Source organism: Cherax quadricarinatus, chromosome 91 (assembly GCF_038502225.1).
Source record: "Cherax quadricarinatus isolate ZL_2023a chromosome 91, ASM3850222v1, whole genome shotgun sequence".
NCBI classification, from domain to species: domain Eukaryota; kingdom Metazoa; phylum Arthropoda; class Malacostraca; order Decapoda; family Parastacidae; genus Cherax; species Cherax quadricarinatus.
The window spans coordinates 15,108,098-15,125,450 of record NC_091382.1 but is presented as its reverse complement, the minus strand read 5'-3'; the positions used below and the strand labels follow the sequence as shown (position 1 = coordinate 15,125,450).

The following is a 17,353-nucleotide window of genomic DNA, read 5'->3' as shown; positions in this document are numbered from 1 at the left end:
TTGGTATCGAGATTGGCAAAAATAATTCGTATGGTCCCAACCTTACATGACACACATTGATTAATATTATTTACCTTTGAAGATTGAGACACTTATGCAACATATGGGAATCTTTATTGAGGAAACGTTTCGCCACACAGTGGCTTCATCAGTCCAATACAAAGTAGAAATGGGTAAGGAGAGGAGGAGTTTGAGGTAATCAGTCCCTCATCCTGAAATCGATGTGTTCAGTCCATCAATCTTGTAGAATGAACAGCATAGGGCCGTAGACATGGCTTATATACTGTAGTGAGGTGAGGTGAAGCAGGCGGAGGCGGGGTCATAGTGGTACCATCCACTAGTCGAAGTAGTGAGGTGAGGTGAAGCAGGCGGAGGCGGGGTCATAGTGGTACCATCCACTAGTCGAAGTAGTGAGGTGAGGTGAAGCAGGCGGATGCGGGGTCATAGTGGTACCATCCACTAGTCGAAGTAGTGAGGTGACGTGAAGCAGATGGAGGCGGGGTCATAGTGGTACCATCCACTAGTCGAAGTAGGTCTTCGTCCAAAGGTTGAACAAGTGTTGAAGAATTCTTTGTAACAAGATCCCATGATGCTGCAGTGTCTGACAGTTGTGATGAATGGTTTGAAAAACCGACAAGTTGAAGATTGAGACACTTATGCAGCATATGGGAATCTTTATTCAGGAAACGTTTCTCCACACAGTGGCTTCATCAGTCCAATACAAAGAGGAAGGCGTAAGGAGAGGAGGAATATGAGGAAATCAGTCCCTCAGCCTGGAGTTGATGTGTTCAGTCCATCAATCTTGTAGAATGTACAACATAGGGCTGTAGACGTGGCTTATATACTTATATACTCATATACAACTGTCAGAAACTGCAGCATCATGGGATCTTGTTACAAAGAATTCTTCAACACTTGTTCAACCTTTGGACGAAGACCTACTTCGACTAGTGGATGGTACCACTATGACCCCGCCTCCGCCTGCTTCACCTCACCTCACTACTTCGACTAGTGGATGGTACCACTATGACCCCGCCTCCGCCTGCTTCACCTCACCTCACTACTTCGACTAGTGGATGGTACCACTATGACCCCGCATCCGCCTGCTTCACCTCACCTCACTACTTCGACTAGTGGATGGTACCACTATGACCCCGCCTCCGCCTGCTTCATCTCACCTCACTACAGTATATAAGCCACGTCTACGGCCCTATGCTGTACATTCTACAAGATTGATGGAGTGAACACATCGACTCCAGGTTGAGGGACTGATTACCTCATACTCCTCCTCTCCTTACCCATTTCTACTTTGTATTGGACTGATGAAGCCACTGTGTGGCGAAACGTTTCCTCAATAAAGATTCCCATATGTTCCATAATTGTCTTAATCTTCAAAGGTAAATAATATTAATCAATGTGTGTCATGTAAGGTTGGGACCATACGAATTATTTTTGCCAATCTCGATACCAATAACTTACTTATATTTCTAATTTGTAAAGTTAAAATGACTTAGTTCAATATATTAAATGAATTTATTTCTCTGAGATGATGTCATTACTTAATATTTGACCACTTGTGTTACTGATTGTTAAAGGTACTTGTCGATAATGTGTGTGTGTGTGTGTTTGTGTGTGTGTGTGTGTGTGTGTGTGTGTGTGTGTGTGTGTGTGTGTGTGTGTGTGTGTGTGTGTGTGTGTGTGTGTGTGTGTGTGTGCGTGTGTGTGTGTGTTTGTGTGTGTGTTTGTGTGTGTGTGTGTGTGTGTGTGTGTGTGTGTGTGTGTGTGTGTGTGTGTGTCTGTGTACTCATCTCACCTAATTATGATTGAAGGGGTCGATACTCAGCTCCCGGTCCCACCTCTTCACATTACATACCATTCAAAATAGCTTCAAAGATTAAAAGATAAGAATTATATGCTAATCATTATTTTTCTCCTCATTTTCGGCCTTTTTGTTTCAGGAAATATTCTGTCCTTTGTGTAGTACAGTAGTTAAACCTTATAACTCGATATCACATAAGCAAATTAACAGTGAACTACAATGTACAGTGATTCTCAACTTTTCCTTCATCATAAACTCCCTCGGCTGGATATATTTTTCCATTTACCTCCTTTACTTCCTTACAAAAAATTTATCGCCTTCATAAAGCGTCAGAAAAACAAGATGGTCAGAAAAAATAAATTATTCATTTATTCAATTATCAAGTACATTAAATATTTACCCCTTGCCAAGTAATTTCTCTCCCACCCAGGAGTATATTTACCCCCAGGGGTATATTTACCCCCAGGGGTATATTTACCCCCAGGGGTATAATTACCCCCAGGGGTATATTTACCCCCAGGAGTATATTTACCCCCAGGGGTATATTTACCCCCAGGGGTATATTTACCCCCAGGGGTATATTTACCCCCAGGGGTATATTTACCCCCAGGGGTATATTTGCCCCCAGGGGTATATTTACCCCCAGGGGTATATTTACCCCCTGGAGTATATTTACCCCAGGAGTATATTTACCCCAGGGGTATATTTACCCAGGGGTATATTTACCCCCAGGGGTATATTTACCCCCAGGGGTATATTTACCCCCAAGGGTATATTTACCCCAGGGATATATTTACCCCCATGGGTATATTTACCCCCAGGGGTATATTTACCCCCAGAAGTATATTTACCCCCAGCAGTATATTTACCCCCTGGGGTATATTTACCCCCAGGTGTATATTTACCTCAGGGGTATATTTACCCCCAAGGGTATATTTACCCCCAGGGGTATATTTTTCCCCAGCGGTATATTTAAACCCTTGAGTATATTTACCCCCAGAGGTATATTTACCCCCAGGGGTATATTTACCCCCAGGGGTATATTTACCCCCAGGGGTATATTTACCCTAAGGGGTATATTTACCCCCAGGGGTATATTTACCCCCAGGGGTATATTTACCCCAGGGGTATATTTACCCCCAGGGGTATATTTGCCCCCAGGGGTATATTTGCCCCCAGGGGTATATTTACCCCCAGGGGTATATATACCCCCAGGGGTATATTTGCCCCCAGGGGTATATTTGCCCTCAGGGGTATATTTACCCCCAGGGGTATATTTACCCCCAGGGGTATATTTACCCCCTGGGGTATATTTACCCCCAGGGGTATATTTGCCCTCAGGGGTATATTTACCCCCAGGGGTATATTTACCCCAGGGGTATATTTACCCCCAGGGGTATATTTACCCCCAGGGGTATATTTACCCCCAGGGGTATATTTACCCCCAGGGGTATATTTACCCCCTGGTGTATATTTACCCCAGGGGTATATTTGCCCCCAGGGGTATATTTACCCCTGGTTGAGAATCACTCGACTACAATCTGAATAAACTGCAATGCCATTTATTTACATCCGCGTCGACTTATTAAATCACTGATAACATGCCTCACGAAATCGTAATGACACAATTGCAAACAAACCAGACCACGGCTTTGAGGGGACTTGAGCTAGAGTTCATCAGTGCCATGCTAGCGGGAAATTCGTCAGTAAAAACTTGCATTTGTGGTCATAATGGCGCCTATGCTAACCTTCCTATGGTGTATAAATATACCTAGTTAGGTGAAAATTGTTGTAGCCACCAGGTCCAGTGGCTAAGGCGTCGGTCTGGTGTTTTATGACTCTCTGATCGCGGGTTCTAACCCCACCAGTGGTATGGTTTATATCACTAATATACAGTAAGGTATCATTTTAGGATAACAGTTCCATAACTATCACTAACCTTATATATTTAAAAATAATTTCCTTGTTTAAGATATGTCTAAGTCTCTGTTTCTTCATAACTTTCACAATTATACTTATTTATTTCTTGTTTATTAACACTTAATTTTCTTAAGATTAGAAAATAAATTTCTTTACATCTAAATTTATTTTCGTTCAGAATTAATAGTTGTTAATGTCTTCTGTGAAGCGGCTGTTTTTGTAGTATTAATAATAATTGATTAACATATGTACTTCGAAATTAACTAATTCACATATATTTATTCTGTTAAATGTGTAGTATAAAGTTTGTTCAGGGAGTTGGACGATAATTCTAAGCTTCGTTTTAACATTAGTTTTAACATATTTATTAATTTGTTATTATTGGCACCAGCGCCAGGTCCACCAGTCATCACGGAGGTCACCTCAGATTCTGGATCAGCTAATGTCACCTGGACACCTCCTGAAGAAGCAAATGGTGTAATTTCAGAGTATGAGATCAATTTTAAGAACGATAAGAAACCTAAAACAGAAGGAGCGGATGGAATGATGACTTCGGTTACGGTTACTGACTTAGAAGAATGTGAGGATTATGTTATTACTGTTAAAGCTAAAACTGAATTTGACTGGGGAGACGAGTCAGACAGCTATTATACTACCATCAATGGTATTGGTAAGTTATGTAATATTATTGTTTGTGAACTAACTCCAGTAATCATAAATATGTATTTATTACAATTAATAGTTAACAGAAACATAACATATACTCTTATCTAAGCTAAAATTTGTTTTTTACGTTAGTTGCACCAAGTGAAGTGAATTGTGATCAGAAAGGTTATACAGTCAATGTTTGCTGGACACCTTCTCCTGCAAGTTGCTCTCCTAAACCCACCTACATCATCACCTGGGAGGGAGACATGAAGTGGACAGACAATAATACACATGGTCAGTATTTATCCAGCTGCCGCAGAATCAGTTGGGACCATCTTTATCTCTCATATATAATATTTAATAATAAACAGCACTGATTTATTTAAATATAGTTTGTTTATTAGTTCGATGTAAAGCTCAAGAATTTCACTTTCCAAATTAAACAATAAATGCAGCTTTAACCTCATATTTTGATTTCAGTGGCTGGCAGCTTTTCCATGGAATGGGAGAATAACAGTTCGTTATGTCACCTGTTGGACACACTTGTGCCATATACAGAATACATTGTTGATGTCAGTGTGCCAGGCACCAACCCCAGCACCAACCAGCGGTGCTCCTCGTCGATACTCGTACCAGACGCTGGTAAGATGAAAATTACTCTGTAACAGAATAATTTAATTCACTGCTGTTTTATTATTGCGACTTTTTAATAAATTAGACGAACTGTAACACTTAGATATGTTCACTAAAACATGTGTCACCTGGACAGCAGAATATTTTATGATAATACAAATCCATGAGAATGGGAACTTTTATATTGGAGCTGGTGGAAGAAGTTCAGAGGTGCAGCAGTTGAAGAGACTGTCACATATGAGTGAGGCCCACACGTACACATAGGTGAAGCCTATAAGGTGGGCCCCAGATATAGAGTTGAAGAAAATTCAGAGAAGTACAGCCCTGGGACCGGAAGTAGATAAGGCCCATAAGGTGGGCCAGAGATTTAGCAAGTTGAAGATATTTTCTGTTTCAGAATTCCATGATGGTTCTTTGGCAGACAAATATTATTAGATTTAAGATATTTTATTGACAAACTGATAAATAAGGCCACATGTGCAACATCTTGGTATCGAGACTTATCACCTGTGCATCAAGCCAACCTTATGTGGTTGGCTTGATGCACAGTTCAGTCAAGTATACATACGTATACTTGACTGACTCCGTTAATTAGTATCGTTTTATCCCCCCAGAGCCTGGCAGCCACGACACAAACCTCTGTCAAAGATTTGAACACTTTCTTCTACAGGGAACACTAAATAAATCAGATATATAGACTACAGTTAGTCACCAGGAGGATGTCCTTGTTGATGCCAGGTTCCAGGTTCATTACCAGACGGAATGGCCAAGCAGACTTGATGCTGGCTTAAACTGAGGCTGACACGAGGGTAAATACACAGCATATCGATATAACACAGTGGGAACTTCAAGTTTAACCACCTCTCCTGCCTTGTTCCAATATAGTACGTATCAATCAGGTCCCTACAGGACTTGCTCAAATTAAATTACAATCTAGTTAATGAACAACGCTAGGAGAAGAGGACTTCATCTGACATCCCAGGTGCAATGGACGCACCTAATGGTTTTGGTGGTTTGGGCTATGTCCTGCTTAATTAATGACAAGTTGTCACTATATGGAAATGCTGTCGATCATTAGAGTCGACACTCACTTAGCACAGGTGCTGACCTTATACTCATCACAGTCTACTCTCAAGAGTGTCCTTTGAATAAATAAATAAGTCCTGGTCCTTAGCTCCTTAACCCAGAGAGACATTTAGCTCACACGAAAGAGGGTGAAGAGTCTTCCCTCAGTGAATACATTCAGGTAGCAGCATGAAGTAATTTGGGCTCCCTGATTGAGGAATTACATCTGGCCATATCTGCTCCATTTTGTTCCTTTTAGACAACTGATCTCTGAGGCTTTCAAACACAGCTCGGCTTCTACAAGCTGTTCACCCATCAACATTGCCTACAGCTGCCAGTAATGAGAGCTAATTAGTCACTCCCAATAAATCAGAACATCAGTCACCACGACATTCAATGTTTTGCGATCTTGTAACAGATAAATCTTATTTTTGACATTGTATGGGCAACCTGCTAGTCAAGTGAATTAGCGCAAGGCAACATAGTATCGTGGGAAAGAGCTGTAAACCCCCTATTCTCCCCAACTGACAGAAAGAGAATTAAAATGGTCTCAGTGCTCTTTGGTCATGTAGACCCTGTGGAGGTCACTGTTACGTAGGAATTCAAAATTTTCCGCACAAGGAAGCCAAGTCTTGTATGGAGAATCCAACAACTTTCTGCAAACTTCTGGCCTCACAGTTGCCTGCAAAGTGAACGCAATATTTATGTATAAAAGGGTGTCACTAAGAACTCACAATGCATGTCACTGTTTCGTGAAAGTAGCTTACTTATCATACAAGTAATTATTCAACACGACATATATATATGTATATATATATATATATATATATATATATATATATATATATATATATATATATATATATATATATATATATATATATATATATATATATATATATATATATATATATATATATATATATATATATATATATATATATATATATATATATATATATATATATATATATATATATATATATATATATATATATATATATTGACAAGAATGGTATTTAGATTTCAGGTATATACTGCCGGATTTATGTATTATATATAATTGTCTATCACTGTGTTTTTCTTTGTTTTTCACAGCTCCTGGACCTCCTGTTTTGAAGGATCTACTAGTTAATCACACGTCATTGTTGGTCAGTTGGGATCATCCCAGGATCGAGAATGGCATCATTGGTCACTACCAAGTGTTCTGGGAGGACACAGCCGGACACCCTGACGACTCTCAGCTGGATGGAACAGCAAATTCCTATACAATACTTGGTTTAAGTCGATGTGAGACCTACACTGTCACTGTAAGGGCAGAGACATCTATAGGAAAGTGGGGAAATAAATCTGAAGAAAAACAAGCTTCCATCCCAAATGAACGTAAGTCATTGTTGTCAGGTTAATGGTGCGGATGCCAGGTATATTTTTAAAGGAACTGGAAAATGTTCTCCTGGTGCCATGTGATTTGCTGCATCCACGACATTTTGACTTTCACTTCGTGTTGATAAAATGACATATAATTTCATACTTCAATTAATTTATGATCATTAAATATCCCATTAAATATTACAGATCTTCATCATTCTCAGCTTCCTCTAGAGAATTCTATTCAATATATTAAGTATAATGACACAAGTACAACTAATGTGACATTTTATTGTGGCAACGTCTCGCTCTCCAGGAGCTTTGTCAAGCTCCAGGAGCTTCATGAAGCTCCAGGAGCTTCATCAAGCTCCAGGAGTAACAGCTTGACAAAGTTCCTGGAGAGCGAAACGTTGCCACAATAATATGTCACATTAGTTGTACATGTGTGCTTATACCTAACATATTGTCGGTAATTTTACCAATATTTATACATTTCTCTTCAATCTTGAAAATGTCTTCTGGTCAACTTATTGTTTTTTTGACGCTGTGTGCTGTAAATACGAAAAATTTCATGCAAAAAATAACATATGCGGGCGCCTTCTGGTCAATGTTATGTAGGCCTATGCTGGTTCTGGTCAATGTTATGTAGGCCTATGCTGGTTCTGGTCAAAGTTATGTAGGCCTATGCTGGTTCTGGTCAATGTTATGTAGGCCAATGCTGGTTCTGGTCAATGATATGTAGGCCTGTGCTGGTTCTGGTCAATGTTATGTAGGCCTATGCTGGTTCTGGTCAATGTTATGTAGGCCAATGCTGGTTCTGGTAGATGTTATGTAGGCCTATGCTGGTTCTGGTCAATGTTATGTAGGCCTATGCTGCTTCTGGTCAATGTTATGTAGGCCTATGCTGGTTCTGGTCAACATTATGTAGGGCTATGCTGGTTCTGGTAAATGTTATGTAGGCCTACGCTGGTTCTGGTCAATGTTATGTAGGCCTATGCTGGTTCTGGTAGATGTTATGTAGGCCTATGCTGGTTCTGGTCAATGTTATGTAGGCCTATGCTGCTTCTGGTCAATGTTATGTAGGCCTATGCTGGTTCTGGTCAATGTTATGTAGGGCTATGCTGGTTCTGGTAAATGTTATGTAGGCCTATGCTGGTTCTGATCAATGTTAAACAGGCCTATGCTGGTTCTGGTCAATGTTATGTAGACCTATGCTGGTTCTGGTGAATGTTATGAAGGCCTATGCTGGTTCTGGTAAATGTTACTTAGGCCTATGCTGGTTCTGGTCAATGTTATGTAGGCCTATGCTGGTTCTGGTCAATGTTATGTAGGCCTATGCTGGTTCTGGTCAATGTTATGTAGGCCTATGCTGGTTCTGGTCAATGTTATGTAGGCCTATTCTGGTTCTGGTCAATGTTATGTAGGCCCATGCTGGTTCTGGTCAATGTTATGTAGGCCTGTGCTGGTTCTGGTCAACGTTATGTAGGCCTATGCTGGTTCTGGTAGATGTTATTAGGCCTATACTGGTTCTGGTCTATGTTATGTAGGCCTATGCTGCTTCTGGTCAATGTTATGTAGGCCTATGCTGCTTCTGGTCAATGTTATGTAGGGCTGTGCTGGTTCTGGTAAATGTTATGTAGGCCTATGCTGGTTCTGGTCAATGTTATGTAGGCCTATGCTGGTTCTGGTCAATGTTATGTAGACCTATGCTGGTTCTGGTCAATGTTATGAAGGCCTATGCTGGTTCTGGTAAATGTTACTTAGGCCTATGCTGGTTCTGGTCAATGTTATGTAGGCCTATGCTGGTTCTGGTCAATGTTATGTAGGCCTATGCTGGTTCTTGTCAATGTTATGTAGGCTTATGCTGGTTCTGGTCAATGTTATGTAGGCCTATGCTGGTTCTGGTAAATGTTATGAAGGCCTATGCTGGTTCTGGTCAATGTTATGTAGGCCTATGCTGTGGAAAAATTTTCTCCAGGAGGGGGGTATCAGCCCCCTTCAGCCCCTTTCAGCCCTGAGTGGCCCAGCCCTCTCAGAAGGGGCAAGCATCTTGTTTACTGCTACAGTGAGTAATTGATCACAGATGCCGTACGAGTATGTGTCCTGCGGTCAACCGACCATTGCTCCTTGCAGTCCAGTGTTGCAGAGTGTATTTTAATAAGAGACAGTACATCTCTTACTTTAGCAGGACAATTAAGGAAAATCCTGCTCCCACTTCGTTACCATAGTAAAGATAGTGGACATTGTTGTCTATGCTTAAGACAGCAAGAATCAAACCTTCTGCTTTGCTTCATCGAGGAAGTGGCAAGGAAGCAAAAAGTACTAGGTCAGCTTTTTTTTGTGCAAGGGGCAGTGACGGCATGGGGCGCTGTGGCGTCTTCAGATTACTTTGACTCTACTGAGAGTGACACTGACGCCAGGATAACTAACAAAGAACAACGATCTGTGCGTTAGTGTGAACAAAGTGTCTCACAAAACACAATAAACACTTAAGAGAAGTGTGATCAGCTTCTCTTGTGATAAGATTGTGAACAATAAAGACAAATCTTGTGGAACATAGTGTACCAGTGTGCTTTTCCTAGACTATGGAAGACGTGGACATCCAAGGACACTTCAGCTTCTATCAAGTCACCGATACCTCTCGAAGGTGTGAAGAACACCATAGCTCACGTTAAAAGAGCAAGGTATGTTACGAATTTCTTGTAGAACGGGGGACTGCGCAGTTCTTGAGTTGCAAGGAGTTTGTAATCAACCTATAGTCGGCAGTAAGGTGTGGACTTTTGAGACCAAACAAGTATGTATTTTGTCAGCCATCAGTTAATGAAATATGCTGACATAACACCCCCTAGGGGTAATTTATAATCTTACAAATTATAATTCTTGACAGCCCATTGTGAGATGGTTTCGACAGCTTCTAGACCTCGTCTGCAGGGGCGGCTGTGCAGGCGATGAGTTGTCTTTAAGTTAAGTTTTCACTGTTTAAGCTTAGCTGGTAATGCCATTTCTCAACAAAAATGGTCGTGCTCGAACCGGATAAAGGCCACACTGTGGTCCAGATATGTTGTACTACAGTGTACAAATAACCTACGAACCAAGGTCCTTCGAAAAAAGATGTAAAACTAGTGTTTTACAATATAAATCAGTATAAATGAGTCCCTCCAGACTCAATCACAGAGAATGGGCAGCCAAAAGAAAACGGGAGCTGGGTGACTCTCCCAACAAGAAAACGGGGGATGGCACCCTCCACAACCACTGCTCCAATCTCGAAAATCGCTGACAAAGACAACAACCCAAGTGATGTTCGGTTTGTCTGAGTGTATATATACACATAGTGTTTATAATGTTTATAGACAGAAATTAAGAGACAAGATTGTGTTAAAGTTTGTTTCTTATAGATCTACCTGTTATATTAAAGGAGCTTATATATAAAATGTAAGCTTTCAAATATATATTAACAGTGACATTTATATATGTATAAGTAATATTCATGTGTGATTTACAGTTATACAGTGACATTTATAGTGTATAGTGAATGAAGTGTATAACATCGTTATTTACGATTAATCATCGTGGTCAGGCTGACACAGCAAACTCAAGCCATAAACACCAGCCACATGTACTGTGTACCCTTCATTGTCATTGACCCTGAGGTTAAGCTTAGTGGTTCAGTAGTGTCTGACTCGATTATTGCTGACTTAAGCATAACAAAAACTCAGCTGTTTATAGCAGTACAGTGTTTTTTAAACACTCTAAGTGTGGTGCTAGAATTTTCAGTATACCATTAAAATGGCTTGTTTGAAAACTCAGTTTCAGTCTTTACAGACTAAGATTACACAATTAGAAAATCTAATTTCAGTCTGTATAGGATTAACTCAAGATACAAACATAGATTTTGATGATCTTGAGGTCAAATTCGAATTATTTACACAACGTCTGGAAATAATTAATTCAGACTATACACATTATGAAAATAAATTTCTTGAATCAGATCAGTCTGAGGATGAAATTAAAAATGTTTTGGAAACTTTTAGTAATCAACAATTAAGGTGGACAGGAGTACAGGCTATCTGCCGCAAAACTCTGTCACAGAGACCTACTGTAACTAGTGGTCAAACACCTGTTACACCTGTAACAACAAGTGTCCCATTACCAAGCTTACCTACATTGTCATTACCTATTTTCCAAGGTCATAATTATGAAGAATTCATTAGTGGTTTTCAATCCATAGTAAATTCACGAACTGACATAGATGAGATTCGTAAGTTCAATTATCTTAAATGTCTCGTGAAGGGAGAACCCTATGAACTGATTAAGTCATTTCCGGTGGTCAAAGGCAATTATCAAATAGCCTTACGTGTCTTAGCAGACAATTACTTTGATGCTGACAAGGCCAGAGTTAGACCTGCAGTCTTAATATCAAGCTTGAAGCCACCCAAACATTGTTTTTCAGACTTACAAGCATTTAAAATCACATTAGACAATAGTCTTAGATCTCTAGGTGCTAAATATGACCTAAGACAATGTGATTGGTTTATCAGTGGTATTGTACAAGATAAGTTGTCACCACAAACTATTGAACGATTAAACATTATGTTCAATAAACGCTATTTCACTTGTGAGGAAATTAGCAATGGTTTACAAACAATAGTTTCATGCATGCAAGCAATGAGACAAGATGAAAAATCCACAAATCCCGTGGATAACAAACCTTCTACTCAGTATAAAAAGAGTATACCTACTCCCACTAAAACACAGAATGGGAAATCCCATATAGGCATTTATCAAGCTGTGAATACAACAGACAGTAAACAAACTGTCATACATAACGTACTCCAAAATGTGTACTTTGTGATGGAACACATTGGGCACAGTATTGTATTCAATACACATCAATGGAGGCACGTAAACAACGTGTTCATCAGCTGAAAAGGTGCATCAAGTGTTTAGGTGAACACAAGGGAGGTAAATGCTCACTGAAGAAGTGTTTTAAATGCCAGGGTATGCATCATACAGCATTATGCCCAAATACTTTTGCTGAACAGCAGAAGACTTCCACAGAATCAGGAAGTCAACAAGCAACAGCATTAAATGTGAGAGATAAGTTTAAAGCCACTGCTCTCCCGATAGCTCGAGTTGAGTTATCTAATAAATTACACAAAACCAATGTGCTAACACTATTTGATCAAGGCTCACAAAGGTCCTTCATAAGAAGAACAGTGTTGCAGAAACTGAATAAACAACCCTATGCCAAAATACAGTTATATATAGCTGGTTTTTTGCACAATTCTGGTAAACAGACATATGACCTAGCCAGAATCACTGTTGGTCTAGGAAACACGAAAAAGACAGTAGAAGCTGTGGTAGTAGATGATTTGCCTAAGTCTGTGCAGATCCAGGGATTAAAAGAAACAGTTGCAGCACTGAAAGCAGCTAAGGTCATGTTAGCCTGTCCTGACATACAGACGGACACTATTAGTCCAATTAATTTAATCATTGGAAGTGATTATTATCACTGTTTTGTGCAAAATATAGTAAGTAAACATGATGTTCACTTGCTAAAACAGCAGGAGGCCACATGATATGTGGTCCCATTCCCTCTCAAAGTGGGAAAGAAGCTGATATTGATTCAGTGGAAAATGTACTAGTTACGAGAATAACCGCTGATCATGTACCACAGCAAAAATTATCATTACTGGAAGAAATGAATGAACCAGTTGATAAGTTGTGGGATTTAGATACGATAGGTATTGATGTAAATAAACCAAGCCCACAAGAGTCTCAGACTTATAACCAATATTTGGACACTGTCAAATATAAAGATGGACAGTATTGGGTTAGGTTACCATGGAAATTAAATCCACCACATCTGCCTAGCAATTATCGCATGGCTTTCGGACAAATGAAAGCACAAATACATGAGCTCAGGAAGAATCCAGAGCTACTGACTGTCTATGATAATATCATACAAGAACAGTTGGACAATAAATTCATTGAGGAAATAGTCGAAGATAAGTTGAAGACTGAAGCTCATTATCTCCCGCACCATGGAGTCAGAAAAGATTCTGAAACCACTCCACTACGTGTTGTATATAATTGCAGCGCACATGCAAATAAAGATGTAGCAAGTCTTAATGACTGTCTGATGACCGGACCCTCACTAACTGAGAAGCTTGGAGACGTGCTTATGAAATTTCGCACAAACCCATATGCCTACACGGCTGATATTTCCAAAGCTTTCTTAAGAGTAGGACTACAAGAAATAGATAGAGATTATACTCGATTCTTGTGGCCTGAAAATCCACATGATCCTCAAAGTCCTGTGAAAACTTATCGTTTCAAATCAGTATTATTTGGTGCAACATCCTCTCCATTCTTACTAGAAGCTACTCTAAATACACATTTGAAGAAATCTGAAAGTCCCTTCAAAGAAATCTTAAAGAAAAGTTTCTATGTGGACAATCTTCAAGGTACTGTGAATAAAGAGGAGAATTTGAAATCCTTATACAGAGAAGCTAACAAGGAGATGAAAGAAGCAAATATGCCTCTAAGGATGTGGAATACAAATTCAAAGCAATTAAGGGAACTTATCAAAGAAGATTTCGCTGAAGCTGAAATTCCTGATTGCAACAATATGCTGGGACTTAATTGGAACACACAGGAAGATACTTTGAGTCTCAAAGGGATAAACAATAAACCATGCAGCACACTCACTAAACGTAGTTTACTGTCAGAGGTATCACAATGTTTTGATCCTCTAGGACTCGTCTCACCAATTACCATAAAGGGTAAAATGCTTATGCAAGAAGCATGGAAGCTCAAAATAGGATGGGATGAGAACTTGCCTCTAGAAATGAGTCAAGCATGGGATGAAATATTCAAGGAGTTTAAACAACTTCATCAAATTAAATTTCCCAGACAAATAGGTCAAGAGGGAAACAAGTGCACATTACATGTGTTCTGTGATGCGTCAACCAGAGGTTATGGCGCTGTAGCTTACATGAGTAATGCTGAAGGAAGTACACTAATTACTTCAAAGGCCAGGGTAGCACCCTGAAAGGTCAGAACAGTACCACAATTGGAACTGACAGCACTCTATGTAGGTACAAAATTAGCTGTCTATCTCAACAAAGTACTTGATCATCTCACTATTGAAAAAAACCGTGATCTGGAGTGATAATGAGACAGTTCTCCAATGGTTAAGAAATAATAAGAGTAAGTTGGTCTATGTACAGTACAGAGTAGCAGAAATAAAAGAGATGCAGAGAGATTATCTCTTTCTTCACGTCTCTACCCAAGAGAATCCAGCTGACATGTTGTCACGTGGTGTCCCACTCAAGAAATTTGTGGATAATAAATTATGGCTCCACGGACCGAACTGGCTCTCTAATGAAAATAACTGGCCTCAGCAAAAGGCTCACATTATGCCAGAAGAAACAGTCTGCTTGAATACAGCAGAAATAAGTTGTGTAAATACTGCAGACACAACAGAAATAGTCATTGATGGATCTAAATACTCATCTTTGGGTAAACTCTTAAGAGTTACAGCTCTTGTCTTTAAATTCATTAAAGGAATAAAACCTGATTATGAATATCTTGAACCCATTAAATACTGGGTGAAACTAATACAGAAAGATGTTTTCTCTACAGAATATAAATTTCTAGAAACACAAGATAAATCCCCAAAGAAACCTGTTATGATTAATTCTTTAGGACTTTATCTCGACTCAGAAAAGATTATAAGATGTCGAGGAAGAATTCATAATTCTTCACTACCTAAAGAAGCCATACATCCAATATTGATCCCCAAGAATCATTGGCTAACAAAACTGATTGTGCAGAACGCCCAGAGTAACGTGTTACATGGTGGGGTAGCTGACACACTTTGTCATATACGACAATCCTACTGGATACCTCAAGGTCGACAAAGTGTGAAAAAACAAATAAAGGACTGTATTACTTGTCGTCACTACGATATGCGAGTATGTCAGTATCCAGGTTCACCTCCATATCCCTCTGAAAGAGTTTGTCATATCACTCCATTTGAAGTGACAGGTGTAGATTACACTGGACCAATAATTTTAACCAAAACAGTTGACAAAGTTCCCATCAAGGTGTACATCTGTTTGTTCACTTGTGCTACAACTAGAGCAGTACATCTAGAAGTAGCCATTGACATGTCTGCTGAAACCTTTATCAAATTATTCAAAAGGTTTGCAGCCAGAAGGGCATGTCCCAGACTGATGATTTCAGATAATGCAACGAACTTTGTTGCTGGTGCTGCTTATATAAGCAAGATCTTTGATCAACCAGAAGTACAACAGATGCTGAATCAACGCAGATGCCGTTGGAGATACATTCCTCCTAAATCTCCATGGCACGGCGGATTTTATGAAAGAATGATCGGCATTGTAAAGCATTGTTTAAGGAAGACTCTTCATCGTCAGAGAATAGACTTAGAAGAATTCCATACAGTTGTGACTGAAATAGAAAATAGAGTCAACAACAGACCTCTAACTTATGTTACCGATGATCTGGACAATTTAGAAGTGTTAAATCCATCTCATTTACTCCATGGCAGAAGGCTCGAACCTGTTCCTCCCATGAATGATGAAGAAATCATAGAGGATCCTACTTATTTCGAACCTGAGCAACTCAGACGTAAATTCAAACACCTTAATAAAGTGATTGAACGTTGGGAGAAAATTTGGCGAGAAGACTATCTCACCTCATTGAGAGAACACTTCTATGGAGCTAGTGTTCCTGAAAATCATAAGTCCTTAAGACCTGGTGACATAGTGATTATTGACAATGATGGTCCGAGGTCCCAATGAACACTTGGAAAAATTGTGACCATATATCCTGATGCAAATGGAATCATGAGGACAGTTGATGTTTGAGCAAAGGTGTAGTGAATAAGCAGACAATAAATAAAATAGTACCGTTAGAATTACACAGTGTTGAAAACAAAATTAGTGATTCTCCAGAAACCACACAGACTAAAGCTGTTCAGAAAAGACAAGCAGCAGTGGTAGCGAGTGAGAAAATCAAATTAATGTTAAGTGATGAATAGTTCACCTGCAGCGAACCGCCGCCGCCCCCCAGTGTGGAGAAATTTTCTCCAGGAGGGGGGTATCAGCCCCCTTCAGCCCCTTTCAGCCCTAAGGGGCCCAGCCCTCTCAGAAGGGGCAAGCGTCTTGTTTACTGCTACAGTGAGTAATTGATCACAGATGCCGTACGAGTATGCGACCTGTGGTCAACCGACCATTGCTCCTTGCAGTCCAGTGTTGCAGAGTGTATTTTAATAAGAGACAGTACATCTCTTACTTTAGCATAACAATTAAGGAAAATCCTATTCCTACTTCGTTACCATAGTAAAGATAGTGGACATTGTTCTCTATGATTATGACAGCAAGAATCAAACCTTCTGCTTTGCTTCATCGAGGAAGTGGCAAGGAAGCAAAAAGTACTAGGTCAGCTTTTTTTTGTGCAGGGGGCAGTGACGGCATGGGGCACTGTTGCGTCTTCAGATTACTTTGACTCTACTGAGAGTGACACTGACGCCAGGATAACCAACAAAGAACAACGATCTGTGCGTTAGTGTGAACAAAGTGTCTCACAAAACACAATAAACACTTAAGAGAAGTGTGATCAGCTTCTCTTGTGATAAGACTGTGAACACTAAAGACAAATCTTGTGGAACATAGTGCACCAGTGTGCATTTCCTAGACTATGGAAGATGTGGACATCCAAGGACACTTCAGCTTCTATCAAGTCACCGATACCTGTCGAAGGTGTGAAAAACACCATAGCTCACGTTACAAGAGCAAGGTATGTTACGAATTTCTTGTAGAACGGGGGACTGCGCAGTTCTTGAGTCGCAAGGAGTTTGTAATCAACCTA

The 17,353-nt window shown here is 39.8% G+C and overlaps 1 protein-coding gene across 1 annotated transcript in view; it reads left to right on the top strand.

Moving 5' to 3' along the window:
- Window positions 1–17,353, top strand: part of LOC128704840 (phosphatidylinositol phosphatase PTPRQ) — a 166,697-nt gene that overhangs the window by 105,536 nt on the left and 43,808 nt on the right. Inside the window, exons 8-11 of the mRNA XM_070104419.1 lie at window positions 4,131–4,409; window positions 4,538–4,681; window positions 4,868–5,029; window positions 7,184–7,468. Of these exons, the coding sequence (XP_069960520.1) occupies window positions 4,131–4,409; window positions 4,538–4,681; window positions 4,868–5,029; window positions 7,184–7,468 (870 nt within the window). The remainder of the gene's footprint in view (window positions 1–4,130; window positions 4,410–4,537; window positions 4,682–4,867; window positions 5,030–7,183; window positions 7,469–17,353) is intronic.